Source organism: Ostrea edulis, chromosome 1 (genome assembly GCF_947568905.1).
Source record: "Ostrea edulis chromosome 1, xbOstEdul1.1, whole genome shotgun sequence".
NCBI lineage: Eukaryota > Metazoa > Mollusca > Bivalvia > Ostreida > Ostreidae > Ostrea > Ostrea edulis.
This window is the reverse complement of record NC_079164.1, coordinates 53579476-53598233: the sequence shown is the minus strand read 5'-3', so window position 1 is coordinate 53598233 and position 18758 is coordinate 53579476. Positions and strand designations below refer to the sequence as shown.

General features: G+C 37.1%; 1 protein-coding gene and 1 non-coding gene across 4 annotated transcripts in view; one reads left to right on the top strand and one right to left on the bottom strand.

The window, feature by feature from the left end:
- LOC125649966 (solute carrier family 35 member F6-like) overlaps positions 1-14461 on the bottom strand; it is a 48691-nt gene extending 34230 nt beyond the window's left edge. Inside the window, exons 1-4 of one of the 3 annotated variants that reach the window (XM_048877897.2) lie at positions 14318-14454; positions 12313-12361; positions 10521-10590; positions 8679-8898 (exon numbers count right to left, since the gene is read on the bottom strand). In XM_048877897.2, the coding sequence (XP_048733854.1) occupies positions 8679-8898; positions 10521-10590; positions 12313-12332 (310 nt within the window). In that variant the 5' untranslated portion in view covers positions 12333-12361; positions 14318-14454. Of the gene's footprint in view, positions 1-8678; positions 8899-10520; positions 10591-11238; positions 11335-12312; positions 12362-14317 lie in introns of all 3 variants that reach the window. The other 2 variants (XM_048877882.2, XM_048877889.2) reach the window with 2 other exon arrangements.
- Positions 14462-14544: 83 nt separating this feature from the next.
- Trnap-agg (transfer RNA proline (anticodon AGG)) lies at positions 14545-14616 on the top strand. Its single transcript has one exon. It is a non-coding gene; the product is annotated as a tRNA-Pro (tRNA).
- The last annotated feature ends 4142 nt before the right edge of the window (positions 14617-18758 follow it).

Here is an 18758-nt window from a genome sequence, read left to right as displayed (position 1 = left end):
TATTTGTGCAATCTGATTAAAACCAGATCCTGAGATCCGCTCACTTAGATCGCTACACTGGTTTTAATCAGATTGCATATTTGTGCGCCATATTTGATGACTGAAGTTTCAACTTCCGATTGTCAAGTTATTTGCATATGCCATATAAGATAGTATTTACATCAATGGACAAGTACGGAGGAGAAAGCTATTTCGTCGGTATTAAAAAGGTTTAGATTCAATATCAAGTTAAAAAACGAACAGCAGAGTATAAATTATTTCTGCAACCATATGGTCTTCCTTTCTTTGTTGGAGTGGCTAGACTAACTACATCTAGACTAACTACATTTTCGTGCAGATTGTCAATGTTTAGGTTTTTCTATAGATCCACCTACGACATCTCGCGATAACAAGCATGGCAAAGCAGACGAAGAATTTTGTATGCTGTACATGATGTTTAATGAAAAATGCCTTTATTAGACATGCCCGAGCACAAATTTGGTACTCCTTTTGGTGTAAACAATATTTGGGACTAAAACACAGAGCTTATTATCGGTTATTCATAAAATTATTTTGCACCATTACAAAGATCCTATGGAATTGTAGCCCTATCCCGAAAATGTCAGAATAAAAAAAATTGAATAGGGCTACATTATTGCAGCGAGATACATACATGTACATGTATGTCAAATAATGATAGAAACAAACAAACAACTGGACAAAAAAGAAAAAATACAAATAACCACATACACTAACTAACAAGTGCCACAGATATTCATGTCAAGACACATCAATAATGCAGGTCTATGAAACACTTTACATCCCTTTCATCCATTCATCACCTCACCAGAAATCATTTAAATAAGTATGACTTGTACTACAGAATCCAGTGCATAACAAGAGGTACTGTGAGCAATGCTCACTAAGAATACCCCCCCCCCCCCCCCCCCCCCCCCCCCCCCCGCTTACCCCAATCTCCCAAAGGGTGTTGGTAATAGGTATAAACTACCTCTTTTCTGAGTGTAAAAAACAAATGGCATGACAAACCGAACCATATTGCTACTTCGATGTCCAGTGTGCATGACCTTTGACCTTTTGACCCCAAAATCGATAGGGAACATCTTCATCCCATGGGTAGTCCATATGTATGATATGGTGACTGTAGGTGGAAAGGATAACGCTTTAGAGCCCGGAAACCATATTGCTACTTCAATGTCCAGTGCACTTGACCTTTGACCTTTTGACCCCAAAATCCATAGGGAACATCTTCATCCCATGGGTAGTCCATATGTATGATATGGTGACGGTAGGTGGAAAGGATAACGCTTTAGAGCCCGGAAACCATATTGCTACTTCGATGTCCAGTGCGCTTGATCTTTGACCTTTTGACCCCAAAATCGATAGGGAACATCTTCATCCCATGGGTAGTCCATATGTATGATATGGTGATGGTAGGTGGAAAGGATAACGCTTTAGAGCCCGGAAACCATATTGCTACTTCGATGTCCAGTGCACTTGACCTTTGACCTTTTGACCACAAAATTGATAGGGAACATCTTCATCCCATGGGTAGTCCATATATATGATATGGTGACGGTAGGTGGAAAGGAAAATGCTTTAGAGCCCGGAAACCATTGTGTCTACGGACAGACAGACAGACAGACAGACAACCCGATTCCAGTATACTCCCCCACAACTTGTTGCGGGGGGTATAATTATCTGTATATAGCAATCAAACCATGAAAGTGGAATTATTTTTTGTAATCCATAATGAAGTTGATTTCAATTCAAAATCAGGTTGGAGAGAATGTGAATCCAAAAAAGTCAGATAAATACATGTATAACTGAAAACAAAATTTAGGAAGTTATTTTAAAAAGATCTTCATCATACAGGTGCAATATTAATAACTTTGAAACTGAATGCTGTGTTATCAACAAGAGTGGAAAGAGCTAATTTTTAACATGAAAATTAGTGCAGATATGATCCAAATAAATCGAATATGATAAATTAGTCTAGACTTACATTTAGGCATTGTAGTGATTGTTTGTTATACGTAAATCTAAAAAAAAATAACCTCCAAGAGTTTGTACACCAGTACATTAAACACTGTACTCATCAACATGTGTGTATTACACTTTTTTGTAAAAGCTCATATTCATATTGCAAAGGAAACTCACCTGTTTGTCTGAATTATACATATTGCTATTGTTTGAATTTTATAAAACAATTCTTTATATGAAAATGCAAATAACCTAAGCAAAAAAGCATAAGATTCGCAGCTTGTGTAGGAGTTCTAATATGAAAAAAAAAAACCTAACAGAAGTGACTCACAATAAATATATAATATTCACAACATGTAAATGTATAAGCTCAATGAGAATCCAAAACTAGGCACTTAAAAGTTACAAAAGTAATTTTCAAACGGTAATGTTAAAACCACTGTTAGAAATAATGAAGAGGCATCTCGCCAAAAAACTAAATGTATTTTTTATATGAAAAGATCGTTCAACGAAAGCAAAATGTTGGGACAGGGGACAACGACAGTAAAACCATGCCCCCTTCCCCTCCTTCATCCTTTGTACGTTCGGAAATACATGTAGCATATACCTGTCATTGTCAATTGTTTGTTTGAAGTACAAACAAATTGAAAACACGATTACTTTTCACTGTGTGTAGCATGCTGCGGACCGCAAACCAATTTACATTCATGCTTTGACACAATGGCAATGTTTATCTAACACTAGTTCTAACCATATGTATTTCAGTAAACAGTCCTCGTAAAATTCCAGGCGGTGTTTTGAAGACTTGAAACCGGGGCATTGTCTTCGGTAAACTCAGACCTTTTATCTTTTCCCTTCCCCAAGATCGTTATATTTCAGTCTCATTTTTGAAACTAAATAATGAAATCAAATTTGATTGTGTTGACGATGATTCTGAAGAATATCTTGGTCATTTAGAAATAAGTCACATCGTTGCATCTTCTGAATTCCTGTATGACCTACTTACATATAATGTGATCGGGAGAGGTGTAATCAGTTACGCAATATCGTCCCACTGAGACACTGATCTCTGTCCTTCGCTGTCAAAACATAATCGTGCACAAGTTCTTTCTCGTTGACGATCAACGCAGATCAATTATTTTTTTTTACTGTGTTGCACACATTTTTGCTGTGTCAGACAAATTTTTTTACTGAGTCGGAACAGCAGTCAAAACACAAATGAAAAACCCTCATGACTCGTATGTAGCTTACCGACGTGGCTTCTAACTATAGATTACATCATGCAAAAGTATTGATTTTCTTGACCTCTAAGCGCTATGCGAAGGTAACAATGCAAAGGCACCCTAGCCAAAATGGTTTCATGTACAGATTCTTATTCATTTTTAGATTTTGAATTAATAATCACTTTAATTATTACAGACGCAGATTCAAACGGGAATTTTAACTGGAGAATGACCTGCTTCTGTGTCCCACTTTCCCCTAGAATGAGAACAAAAATGTCACCTTTTTATACATATTTTATCCACTGTCCAACGAACTGTATTTCTGGGGGGAAAATGCCCCTGCGAATATGAATGTTATCCCCGTACTAGATCGGTTGCAAAATTACAACTACTTTAAACAAGACTTGTTTACTACAGCCATGCATAAATTTGCCTATAGATGGCGATATATCGGAATGTGATGATGAAAGCAAAATCCAACTGGCGACAATACAGCGCAGCTACGCTTAGCGCTTTAAAAAGGATTGAAATATCAGCTGATATTCCACGTTTATATATTAGAAACACACTTTGATGCACTGAATTTGAAATAATGTCTTACAGAGTTGAAAGATATGGAACCAATTTTAATCTCTTAATATTAATACTGATATTTCAATAATCGAAAACTTGATCATTAGACAAAGTAAATGTGCTAGAATGATTTGCCTTTGCTTAAATTTTTTCCTTACATTTTACTAACATGTGTGAATTTTTGTAGTGAAACATCAAATGATATGTAGTGCATCTTTTATAGGGAAAGGCAACCCTTACCACATTGTTACTTTTATGAATAAATGACAGTCTTTAACAACAAATACCCTTGCTTAATGATTAAATCAATATTAATCTATTATATATCTTAAATTACCTGCCGCTAAGAGAGCAGCCAATGAAGTTTGATTTATGACGTCACACCGTTGGTTCCAGTTTATTTCATTAGCAGCACTGTAAAAATGACAATTCCTGAACAGTTAAGTTTGGAGCCGTATAGATTTGAGCCCGTTCTTTCACAAGAAGAAATTGAGAAAAGAAGACGTTCAGTCGAGATGCAGACCAGACACATTTCTTCATACAAATGTCTCGAACCTCAACTTGTCATTACGCAAATCATCGATCCACAGTTTAAATAGTCTTTTCTTTTTAGTTGACTTGGTTGGGTCAGGAATTTCGAAAAAACTTTTTTTACATCTCCCCTTCGCATTAGTGCAATTAACAGCTTGACAAGAAAGCATCAACATATTTATTCATAAAATCTACCACATGCACATCTTCGATGATCTTAGAATCTCATCAAAAGCAGAAAGACGGTGTGACGTCAAAATTATTGATTTTTGTGGTCTTATATACAAAAGAGTTCCACATATAGATGGCAGGAATTTCAATTTTTAACTTTTTCAGATTAGTACTGAAGCTTATCTAGGCCGTATATCAACAGAATAGTATGACAAATTTTTATCATATAATTAATAGTATAATTTATCTTGTAATTTGGGGGGGGGGGGTTGCCTTCCCCTTTCATGATTGCTAAAATACTGCACAACAGATACCTATTTGTTTTTTCTTAATATGTCTGATGATTCAAATTGCTGGAGCTATTGAAACACCATGTTATGAATACTTAGAAATGTCAGAGTGTGCAAATGACATCTATTGTGGAAAATGGAGAAATCTGGACATTGTTCATGTTACACTCAAAATCAGCAATGTCCTTGTCATCAACTGACAAAATTTTAGTTCACTGTGAATTGTGTTGATGATATCATCAATATTTCTATTGAATTTCCTAATATTTGATCACAACTGATTGTATTCAAGTTAAGACCCTTCAACTACATCAGCCTTGCTGTCAAAGTTAAATGAATTAATCAACATGCTGCATGCTCCATCTAAACAATTTTAACAGTCAACATGATTGGAATAAATACAGCAAGAGATGTTTGTAAAACACATATGCCCCCCATGGTGCAAAATTGAAAAGGGTTATACACACACCTCATTTAATTGATAGTATTATCATCAATTCAAAATACTGAGCAGACAATATCTTCCTATGTCAAGAGTGAATTGACCATGTGACCTAATAATCAATAGGGGTCATCTACTCCTTATGCTGTACCAGTGTACCAAGTTTGGTGTCAATCAAGCAAATAATTCTTAAAATATAGGAGAAAATATATTACTTTGTCCAGTTCAGCTATTGACTTTTGACCTCAAAATCAATATGGGTCATCTTCTCCTGAAGATGTACCAGTGTACTAAGTTTGATGTCTGTCAAGCAAAAGGTTTATCAAGATATTGAGTGGACAGTATATTATATGTCCATTTTGACCCTTGACCTTTGACCATGTGACCTCAAAATCAATAGGAGTCATCTTCTCCTGAATATACAGCAGTGTACTAAGTTTGATGTCTGTCAAGCAAAGGGTTCTGAAGATATTGAGTGGACAGTATATTCCAATGTCCAGGTTAACCTTTGACCTTTAAACATGTGACCTCAAAATCAATAGGGATCATCTTCTCCTGAGGATGTACCAGTGTACTAAGTTTGATGTCTGTCAAGCAAAGGGTTCTCAAGATATTGAACGGACAGTATATTCCCATGTCCAGTTTGACCCTTGACCTTTGACCATGTCACCTCAAAATCAATAGGGGTCATCTTCTCCTGAAGATGTACCAGTGTACCAAGTTTGATGTCTGTCAAGCAAAGGGTTCTCAAGATATTGAGCAGACAGTATATTTCAATGTCCAGTTTGACCCTTGACTTTTAAACATGTGACCTCAAAATCAATAGGGGTCATTTTCTCCTGAAGATGTACCAGTGTACCAAGTTTGATGTCTGTCAAGCAAAGGGTTCTCTAGACATTGAATTGTCAGTATATTCCTATGCCCAGTTTGACCCTTGACCTTTGACCATATGACCTCAAAATCACTAGGGGTCATCTACTCCTTAGGTTGTACCAGTGTGCCAAGTTTGATGTCTTTCAAGCAAAGGGTTCTCAAGATATTGAGCGGACATTATATTCCTATGTCCAGAGTAGATTGACCCTTGAACTTTGACCTTTTGACCTGAAAAACAATAGGGGTCCTCTTCTACTCATAACCAACCCACATATGAAATATCATTATCATCATGTGAATGGTTCTCAAGATATTGAGCAGACATGTGGTCTACCGGCCGACCGACCAACAGGTGCAAACCAATATGCCCCTCTTCTTTGAAGGGGGGGGGGGTTAATTAATTTTGTGTAAATGCGTAATAACATCAAGAAACCATGTAAAATGGTTTTTTATTGTCGTTCTCTGTGTTAACCAGTGTGTTATCCAATATGTTTTACGGTGTGACCATTGAGACAAGCGAAGACCCTTAACATCTTGCAACACACCACATAAAGCAGGAAATATAACAGGGTTGATGTAAACAGTGCATTGTGACCCAATGTGAGGTCATCATTTATAGCTGCAATTTTTTTTTTCACCAAGAAATTATCCACAACAAAACATATGAAGGTATGGGAAAGCTTGTCTGAAATTTAAAATCATTTACGGTACTTTCCAAACAATTTACTGTATTTGTTTTATCTATGGGGTTGTCAATGAAGTATGTACCGCAGTGACAGCGACATTTTTCCGAAAGTATTATGGGTAGTCCCCATCATTTTTCAGCTGATGAAGAGCAAATCACGTGACTCAATTGTGTAATCATTGGAGCGAGCTTGTCACATCGCTTTGCAACACGAACTTCGCTCTCTATTAGTAGACAGTAGTAGACTCTTTTTAATTAAGTAGTTGTAACTTTGGGGAAAGTTCAATATTTGTGCTCACTGGGGCAGTGAATGCATTTATAGTGACCTGTGGTCAGTGAAGCTGTGAAATTTAAATTCTATTGTTCAATTTTTGATGCTTTTGAAGGACTACAGAACTATCAATACTTAGATAATAGTGCTTAAATGTATGAATTGAGAATCTACCAAATGGAAATATATCAAATTGATGTGATCTGTGATTATTTACAATTGCATGGCATGTAAATTAAAGGGACTGATTCATGATTTTCCCTCAAATTTTGTTTTGATCAAAATCTACTGTCTGATGTATTTAAAAGGTTTCCCAAGAAAATTTTGGTTACACATTATAACAGAAGTTCATTCTAGAGAACTTATTATTTGTTTTGTAAACAAAGATTGCGGTATGTTATTGTTTACGAAGTTTTCAAAAGAAATGGATGTCAATCTAAGTTTATTATATCTATCACATTTCAAGTATTCTTTACGTAAAATGTGTCATCTAAAAGTTTAATTTTTTACTGCAAAATTAAGATGCTTTAAATTACAAAATTAACATTTCACTGGTTTGTTCGTAAACATAAAGAGTCTTTGTTCCCACAACACTGATTTAAGCTGAAATATTGCTTTTATTCTTGCATTCAGACGATCAAAATTATGGCTGTCAACATTAACTGAGTTATATTTTTAATGTTTAACATCAAAAATGAAAAATAATTTTTTCAACAAAAAAACATGAACCAGTCCCTTTAGGACATATAAATCAAACTCTGCTTTATTCCATAATGTTTTATCAGGTTAAAGCAACATTAGCTCTAAATCTGAAAATCTTATTTTGTTGTATGAATGTGCCATCATGATAGTCCAAGGGCCATAACTCAGCAAAAAAAAAATGGACCAGAACGAAATTCAAACTTGAACTGTAACTTCTCATGGTAAACCAATGTAACAATTATCAAATGAATATCTGCAAGCATAATGAAAAAAAGTATGGAAAACTGATTTCTAAGTCCAAGGGCCATAACTCAGCTAATCAAAGTACTGAGTTACAGATAGTTGGGATCTATATTGATCAAATGCTTCTGATATTCCACAGGCACTCATCAAACACAGCTTACTTTTGCTTCATGAAACTTGTCAACAATGAGAGCTGAAGGCCTACCTGTATATGAATACTCTATCTAGATCACAATCCTTATAAAAGACCAATGTTCTATAAGACTTTCTCAAATATATATCATAGTCACTTTGGAATTTCTCTTGACTTGGTTTTTCAAAGTTTCGCTGCTCTTGCTCTGAGATTACAACCTGTACTTCTAAGATGGATGCTGTGTTCATCTATATTCTTGTGATTTTGAATTGTCAAAATCTTCCGTGTACAAAATATATATGTTGATGTTTTGTATGTAAACAAAACATCAATAGATATGCAAAAGGTTACAATACCATATTTTTTAAGTCAGGCTAATTTTTTTGGGTCATCAGCTAAGGGCAAACAAATAATATTTCAATTTAGGCCCCCAGCAATTGAATATGATAACTTCATCCCTTACACAAAAGATAATCATTGAGAAGATCTGCTATCTGGAACCCCTAGACTCACTGTGAAACAATTCACTTTATATTCACACAAATCAAAATTGATAATTACCTCTCAACATCTGGAAGCTTGAAGCATAAGTTAGATTGAGTCCAATATACATTAGGGAAGTGCCACACATGTCACATAAAGCTGCAGGCAGGAAAATGAGAGGATTAAAGCTCTGGTTTCCTAAGTTTTGTTCCCTGTCTGGATGTCGTACCCGGTGATACAGCTTTATTATCTGGAATGCTATGAGGCAGGAAAATTCACCAAGAAACATTCCAACTGCCTAAAATATCAATAAAATCAAAGTAGTATGTGCAGTTTTCTCATCAAAATAGGAAATTACAACTCTGTAACGTCAATTTAAATCTGGCATTATGTATTTATTCTGACATATTAGCGTGAATACTGTCCATCAAGTTGGAATCTGTCCATTCATTTCAATATTGTTAGACAGTTTTACAGAGTGGACAGGTACCTGTAAGAAAGGGGTGAGTATTGAGGTAATTTTTAAATAAGGTATTAATTTTAGTCTTTTGTTTTAAGAATGGACAGGCACAGATAACATTTCAAATCTATACTTTCACATTAAGACTGAATAGACATTTACCTCAAAGTTTAAGTAAAGGGGAAAGATCAAAAACTGTCCATTCTGTGAGAGAAAGAACTGATTGAGGGCAGCAGTCAGCGACCTTTTACAGCCAGACCGCATTATGATTGGTGGAAATCCGACAATGGAAGGAAAAGAAGCTGTCGAGTCCCTGTCTTGGATTTATCAACACGGGGTGCAAGTTCTTTCTCTCCCAGAATGGACATTTTCAGTCTTTCTCCCTTCCATGAACATACATATGCTAATAATATGCTGTCAAATAAGATACATTATGATGATGTAGAGTTATGTTAATTAGTATCTTTTGCTCAACATCTACAAAAAAGTTAATATAATGTATATATTATATAGCTAAACTTGGAATTTGGCATACCTCAAGATATGTGGTAAAGATTAAAATTCCATCTCTTCTAGTCTTAAAGTTGCAACAGAGTGTAACAGACCAACAGACACAAAAACTGGAGATAGATTGATTGATTGCTGTTTTCCGCCACACTCAACAATTTTTCAATTATCTGGTGGCACCCGATTTTGATTGGTGGAAGAGAGAACCCAGATACAATGTGGTATCCACCAACCTTCCACAAGTAAACTGGGCAACTTCCTCACTTATCGACGCAAGCGGGATTCGAACCTGCGCCGACCAGCGGTGAGAGGCTGTGTGATTTTGAGCGTGATGCTCTAATCACTCAGCCACGGAAGCCCCTGGTAGATAGACAATTTGTCGTCTTCCTCAAACTCCTCTTTTATTTAAAGAGTAACCAATCAATCTTTTGGAATATGATAGTTGGTGTCCTGTAGATGTGATAGGTGGTGTCCTGTAGATGTGCAATAACGTTTCTGAATTTTCAATTTCATCCAGGGAGCAAAATAGAAGTCAAAAATCAATGTTTTTTCTACGAAAAAACCTGGTTCCCAGAACTCCTCAAATATTTTACGCAGTAGCCAAATCATCTTTTGGAAGATGATTGGTGGTGTCCTGTAGATGTGCAATAAGTTTTCTGAATTTTCATTTTCACCCTGGGGCCCCAATTGAGAAGAAGATTTTTAAATGAATCCACCCTATTTTTGCATTCTTGTGATTATCTCCCCTTTAAAGGAGGCATGGCCCTTCATTTGAACAAACTTGAAATCTTTTCACCCAAGGATGATCTTTGCCAAGTTTGGTTGAAATTGGCCCAGTGATTCTGGAGAAGAAGTCGAAAATGTAAAAAGTTTACAGACAGACGACGGACAACAGGTGATCAGAAAAGCTCACTTGAGCTTTCAGCTTAGGTGAGCTGAAAACTTGAACTTACCTGCAGGAATGGATGGTCAAAGGAGTGTTTTTTTCCATCTCTTCCAACTGCATCCTGCTTATCTGCCCACCTAGTATTTACAAATTATTAAGATTCAGAAGGTCTATGAAATTCCCTCATCACATCATTGTCTAATTTTATAGAATAAAAAGATTCTTAATTTTGGCAAATATAACATTGTTTATAGTCATACAAAAACAGAAGATTCAAATGTTTTATCTGCCAAAATGGATCAGTAAATGTACCGTGTATATGTATATTATTGGTCATAGACTCAAGCGCAATCACTCGATAAAGAAGAGCCCCCCTTGTCATAATGCGCAATACATAATCTTACTCTAAACAGATATTCAAATCCTAAACTCTGGAAACTACTATATAGCCTCAGACACACAACTCCTGAACTCTGGAACAAGACCATATGACCTGATACTGAACTCTGGAACACAACTATATGATCTGATACTGAACTCTGGAACAAGACCATATGACCTGATACTGAACTCTGGAACACAACTATATGACCTGATACACAACTCCTGAACTCTGGAAACTACTATATAGCCTGACACACAACCAATACCTTTGAATGATCCCTCTGCATGCCCAAGTATATGATTTTGACAAACTGTACTATACAAAAAGATACCTAGTCTAATTAAAGTAGTTCTTGAGAATATTTCTAAATGACCCCATCATACTTTCATAATTATCTCACCTTTGGAGGAAGCATGACCCTTCATTTGAACAAACTTGAATCCCCTTTACCTTAGGATGCTTTTTGCCAAGTTTGGTTGATATTGGTCCAGTGGTTCTGGAGAAGAAGTCAAAAATGTGGAAAGTTTACAGACAGATGGTCAGACAACGGGTGATAAGAAAAGCTCACTTGAACTTTCAGTTCAGGTGAGCTAAAAAAGGTGGTCATAGAGAACATTGTAATCAGAAAACTACATTTCCTTCATGTAAATTGGTTTACAAATTAAATGAATTTCTAAAGGAAACTAATTCCTTGATGAAAAGTGTACATACAATTACCAACAATATGATTATTTTTAGTAATTTCTATAAATTTTCATCAGGATCAGTACTTTTTTCTCTCTATCGTTACATTCAAATCTAAAATACAGCAATATATCTGAAATTTGGTCATTTCATTTCCATTTCTTTTCAAACAAATTTGTCTAATATATCTTTCTTCTAATTGACATGTTTTTAAAAAGATTTTATCTGTAGATTTAACATGTTTAACAAATTAAAAGTTTGAAATTTTCACAAATATTTTTATTCTAACAAAATTAGAACATCTATCCGAGCCTTTTAGGCATGGTTTATTAGATACCATTAATATCATGCACCAAATCAGAGTAAAGTTTGGACTCTAGAATCTCTTATTTGCAAACAAAACACATTTTTTATCATTCTGGAAAAAAATCACCAAAAAATCATATTCAAGATTGCTATGCGTCCCCTACAACCGTAAAAAAAGTTGAAGCACAAAAGTCCCATAACTCCTGTAACATTTGTAGAATCAAAATTGCGGTAAAACATGATCAACTACATATTGTGACCAACAATCCTACAAAATTTGAACAAAATCCATTGTGCGGTTTCTGAGGAGTTGCATCCATAAAGTGTTCCTATAGTATAGAATATAGAATGTACAAATTCAACAAAGTCCCATAACTCCTGTAAAATTTGTCAAATCAAATGTTGGCACAATATGATCAACTACATATGGTGACTAAAAATAACCATGGCTTGCGACAATGAAAATAACTGAGAGTTGTATTACTTTTTCAATGGCGAAATCATGCTTCATACGAGGTGCTTAAATGACCCACCTAAAATTCAAATTTTATTAGTAAATACAGAATTGAGCGACACAATGATTTCGATAGATGTATGGAGTATTCATCTTATGTTATTTCAAAACCTTTCATTTTTCATCCATCATGTTTTGCGTTTAAGCTGAAACGATGGTTCTCATTATATCTAAACTTCATATAATTTCCAAATATTTTTACCTATAACTGTATATATTTCTAAAACTCTAGCGACAACATTCAGACGGAAATGGACACTTTGATGCAGAACAGGTGATCAATGACATGTTTTACTGTTGCAAGAAAAAATATAAACAGGTAAGCAATTGTCCCAAAGTGATTAAGACCGGATATTACCACGATTCCACAAATAAGAAATATTATTTGGGAATAACGAATTTTTAAAATGCATAAACAATACAGGTATCATAGTACATTGTAGTGGGAAATAACACAAACAATACATGTATCATGCTACATGTACATCATAGTAAGAGATCTATTTAATATTTTCTCCTATATCCAAATACTAAAGGCATTGCGATGTGTGAAAAACAACTTAATGCATTTGTTTGGCCTAAAGTAATAAACTAGTCTAGAATGAATATGGGTGAGCTTTTTGTAGAAGACTAAAACCAAATCCAGATCAACAAGTATTTTCTTTTGTTTCCCTAAATTGATCCTTTTAACTTCCTATTGAATTTGGGCTGATAAGAAACTGCAATTTCCTTTGTATTAGTTCGCATTTTTTCGAGCTAAAATTTAGGTCATCATTTCAAATTGTAAACAGTATGGGAAATTTGAGTATGTGTATGTAATATAAAAAACACTACCCACTGGTGAAACAGATTGTGAAATTAATGGTGGACCGATAGACAATGTCTATATATATAAAATCTCATCAGCCTATATCGATTGAAACGGCGATAGACCGACTTGTCTATAGGAAATCTGACCAAGTCATACAAATGTTTGTGTGATGTTGATTTGTCTCTGTCCATCCCTTTGCTATCATAAAATGTTTCATAATCCAATGACGAATCATTCGAATCAAGAGTATTCCATTTTTTTGAAGCAGAATCAACTCGATATGTACTTTCGCTTTCATTTTTGTGTGTATCCTTGGTGAAGTTCTTCAAATGATTAAAGAATATATTTATAGATGGTGCATGCTCTGGTATGAAGTGGAAAGCAGACCTTGCAAGTTCCAGTAATTATGAGAAAAGAAACGAGGGACTTTTCAGGATCACTTGAAAAACGACCGTGACTGATTAGCATTTGATAAAAGTACCAATAAAATGAATTGTTCTTGTTGTTGTGAACTTTGATGGTATGAGTGCCCCATAAAAAATTAAAACTGTGGATATCTGAAACTAATAACTTCAAAGTTGATTCCTTGAAGATACATGAGGCATAAAAATCTCACATTGACAGTAACAGAATTGCCCTAGCCAAGAAAAGTAACCATGTGTCCCCAGCATCTGCTTATTTTATTTTAATATCTATGGAGGTTGAATCCAAATTTTAGTGGGGGGGGGGGGGGGGGGGTCAGTCTATAGGAGTTTGTTGTGGTCTGTAGGAAATAAAAAGATTGCGGATCGAATGTCTACTGGATTTAAAAGTTAGTAAAGTATTCATCGTTATATTTGAATTACCCAATACGACGTTTTTAAACCTTTACCCATATTTTTCTAAAATAATTATCAGATACTGGCTAATATTCGTAATTGGTAGCCTAAACGACTGTAGAAAAACAAACCAAGAGTTCGAGCAGAAAAAAATCCGAATTATTCTTTAAGTAGGCCCCCGAGAAATCCGCTTACATGTCACACTTTGGCAAATAAGGAATAAGGAAGATATATACATTTAGGCATTCATGTGATAATATAAAATCGAAACTAGAACCTGCAATCACGTGCATTTGTTCAACGTCTTTTAAATACAGCCTTTAAATACAGTTAATAAAGTACTTACTTGGTTGAAAGCGTATTCAGAGAACCCGTAACAACCATCATTACCGCAAGAATTATTTGTTTGTAAGTCCAAGCCATTTTTATTGAAGAAGTTGAAGAAGGAAGATTTGTCAACACGGGTCATCGGTCAAAAATTCTGATTCCTAAGGACGCTTAAAAATGTTAAGCATTTAAGAGACTTAGAAAATTCCCTAAAATTTATTTGTTTACACCTTCGATCTTCCTCATGGCTCGTTGGTCTAGGGGTATGATTCTCGCTTAGGGTGCGAGAGGTCCCGGGTTCAAATCCCGGACGAGCCCGATTATTTTTTTTATTTTGGGCTGTTTTGGCTTATATAGACTTCTGCTTTAAGAAAAAATAAAGAATTTGAATTACCTACATGAAGATGAAATCGTCGTCGGCCTCCTTAAATTCCGTCTCGAGAGACGATGGCTGCACCAGACTGAGTCAGGTCCGGTCGCAAACTTCCACCAGAGTTCGTTTGCTCACAAACCAAACTCTTCCACTTAGGCATTATGGGATAGCGATTTCTTAGGCCGCGTATACTGTGACGTCACTGTAGAATGACGAAAAAACATAACGTCAAACGTAAACAACTTTCAAAACAAGAACGTAAACATCAAGTTCATTACTTTACACAATAATTTGAACAGAGTCTCCCTAATTTTTAATGATCTTTTAATCATTTTATGTTTAAAATAAAATCCATACTTTTATATTAATGCTCTTAATATTAATATCTTCAAACTTTTAACTGCGAACTACTTCTTTAGTGTAATTTGTCTGCGTGATAATCGCGGACTCACAATATACAAATCTGTATATTGTGGTGCGTCACATAGGAGAGGTCTATTCGTAGGTGACGTAATGAGGCCTCGACGGGGAGTTTGGTCCGGTCGCTGCATCTCCTCGTTTGGCTGTGAATGCCGATAGGCCACAAAACTGTGTGGATTGTCGCCGCCTGGTGGTGCCGCTTAGTCCGAAATATCTGACGTTTTCTTGGCTTTTTTATGATTTGGATATTTACCGTGCCAGGAAAGTCTGACATATTGGACTGAATCCTGCTTTTCCTGGGCAGTGTATGATGTCCAAATTTCGCTGGAGTAGAGGAGTGTGGACAAGACACAGGCTCTGTACACCTGCATCTTAGTATTCATCATCAGGTTGTTGTTGGCCCACCCTCTCTTGTGTGGCTTTGACATCACTGCGGCTGCTTTGGCGATTCTGGAGTTGATATCTGGCTCAAAGGAAAGGTTTGCACTGATAGTGGACCCCAAATACTGAAACCTGTAAACTGGATTGGGCTCCTAACTCCCTATACGGATGCTCGGGGGGGGGGGGATTTCTCTGCCCCATCACTTCAGTCTTTTTTATGCCGATCGTGAGGCCAAATTCATCGTACGCAAAAGCGAAGTGGTCAATCAGACTCTGGCCGGGGTGCTTCTTCGATGTGTGTTACCAAAGCAGTAGAGGGCTTCCCTGACGGTGACATGTCTGGTCTTGGTCTTGGCTCATATCCTGACCAGGTTGTACAGCCTGCCGTCAGACCGCGTGTGCAGGTAGACTCCATCCTCGTTCTCCTTGAAGGCACGGATCAGGAGCATTGAGAAAAAGATCCCGAAGAAGGTTGGGGCGAGTACACAGCCTTGCTTGACTCCGCTGTTGATGGGGAACGGGTCTGATGTTGAGCCGTTGTAGCTCACTGTGCAGAATATGTCGGTGTGAAAGTACACAATGATGAATGCAGCTTCGGGGGATAGTCAATTTTCTTCAGTAGTTGGAAGAGGTCACTTCTGCTGACGAGGTCAAACGCCTTTGTCAGATCTATGAAGGCAAGGAAAAGCGGTTCGTTTTGCTCTTGGCACTTCTACTGTAGCTGTCCCACTGAGAAGATCATGTCGATGGTGGATCTCCCTGCCCTGAATCCGCACTGAGATTCAGGATAAACTCGTGACGCTAGGATCTGCAGTCGGGCTAAAATAACTCTTACAAAGACTTTGCCGACAATGCTCAACAAGGAAATCCCCCGGTAGCTCTGTTACGGTCGCCTTTGTTTTTGTAGAGAGTCACTATCTTGGTGCCACGCATGTCTTGCGGCACGGAGCCCTCTCTCCAACACAGGCAAAGTAGTTCATGCAGGTCCTCCATCAGTACTTCTTTCCCCGCCTTGATCACCTCTGGGGGGATGCCATCTTTGCCAGGAGCCTTTGCCGGTGACGAGACAGTCGATGACCTTGCCAAGTTCCTCTGTTGTTTGCTCATCATCCAGTTTGTCCAGAACTGGTAGCTGGCTAATGGCACCGAGCGCTGCACCAGTCACAACGTTCTGTGTGTTGTAGAGCTCAGGGTGGTGTTCTACCCAACGCTCAATCTGCTTCTTCTTGTCGGTGATATTCTTGCCTGATTTGGTCTTCAGCGGGACATTCTTAGTGGTGGACGGGTCTGTGACTTGTTTGATGCCTGCATACATCATTGTTGCCCTGGTCTGCGTCTGTCTCTATAGTCTGGGTTAGCTTGGGCCGGTAGTCATTAGCGCAGCGTCGAGCCGTCTGTTGGCATTTGCAGCGGGCAGCCCCGAGTGCGTTTTTTCTGTGGCCTGGCACGGTATGTATATATATATATATTTTTTTGCCTTTAATAATTAATGTCCTGTATGCACGTTCCGTGTTATAATAACCGATTTTAACAATATTGATGTATTTACGATTAACTATTTCTTGTTTGTATTCACTTAGGCCAGAAGTTAACTGCTTTGTGAACAAACATTACAAAGATTTTGCTACATTTCTAAAATTCTGTTACATTACTAATACCAAATATTTAATTGTACACATAGTCATATTTTAGGATGTGTCCACGAGGTCGGGTGAGTATTGTCCATTTTATGTTGAAGGAGAGCTCCAACCGTTACAGTGAACGCAGCCACATGTATATGAGTGGACCCAGAAATTTTCCCCATGGAAGTGGATTCCACTCCATGCATTTTTAGGGGTCCAGTTGAAACTATGGACTGACACGAAGTGTTTTACAACTGAAAGTGCATAAAAATAAGCAAATAGATTTATTTTCTACCTAGTGATGGGTCGCGGCGAGGCGACGATGGTGGTCAACCCTCGGATCCCCTGGAAACGGGGACGGGTCTTCCAGATGATGATGGTGTAGATATATGGCGCACACTGCCCAGTAGGGAACTTGCTACACTAGTCTTCCAGATGACGACGATGGTGAAGATTTAAAGTGCAGACTGCTCAGTAGGGGCCTGCTTCGCTAGTCTTTCTGATTGTGCAGTGCAGCAGTTTATATACCCTTGGAGTAGTCCACTCCAAGGGAAGTCAGGTCGTTCCATTATTCCCAAATAAATCAAGTTCTCTTTATAGGATATATTATTATTACAACAATAAAACGAAAAGTCGAAAATAACCCATCTTCACAAGTCAAGGGTTATTGATTCGTTAGCTCGCACTAACCCTTGACTTGTAAAGATGAAAATAACCGACAAAATACACGCGAACACTTGAAAATTAAGAGACAAATTTTGTCATCTTTTCGCTTGGCGTTTTCTAGTATGTATCTGTATCAGGGTTTGTGTGATACAAGGGGATGCTTTGGGTACGCTTCATTTCACGTAAGGGTTTCCATATTACTCGTGCGGAGAGCTTGGCCAGGTACCACGTACAAACATCTCCAATAGTAATGTATAGGGTATAAGTAAGTACGTAAATAATTTATTAAAGTGACCAATAAAAATTAGATATTAGATCCGCTCGTATACTCGATTGCGAGCGGGTCTAACAACTAATTTTTAGTAGATTGAAAAGTGACATTACATAAATAAATTAATACCCGGTCCAAATGGACCTATGAGTATGTAATTGGCAAATGATTTATCCGCGTTATTTCATGCCATTGACATGCTATGGACTATGTATATTATATCCCTGTGAACTCGAAATAAAAGACACCACAGAGTCGTCCACTTCTGCTTTATACTTTGATATTTTATTGAAAGTAGATATTAACGGCAAACTAACAACTCAACTTTATGACAAACGGGATGATTTCAGCTTCTCCGTCGTCCACTTCCCATGTTTACATGTACGAGGGTTGTTCGATATGTAATGTGTATTGTACGACATCTCAAAAGCATTCGACTCAAATAGCAGTCTGATTAAAATCAAACCTCTCACTTCGCTCGATATGTATGGACAATCGTTCCCACGCAGCGATTGTACGTATATCGAGCAAAATGAGAGGTTTGATTTTAATCAGACCGCTCAGATAGTGAAATGAACATTACATCCCTTCAAAGTATTCTCCGCGGTTTGAAATAGCCTACATAATTTTAATCTCTGAATCCATTTCTGAAATGCGTCACGGTACGCTGATTTCGTTAGACCTCTGAGACACTGACCGATGGCTGAGCCAAGGGCTTGTCGGGACT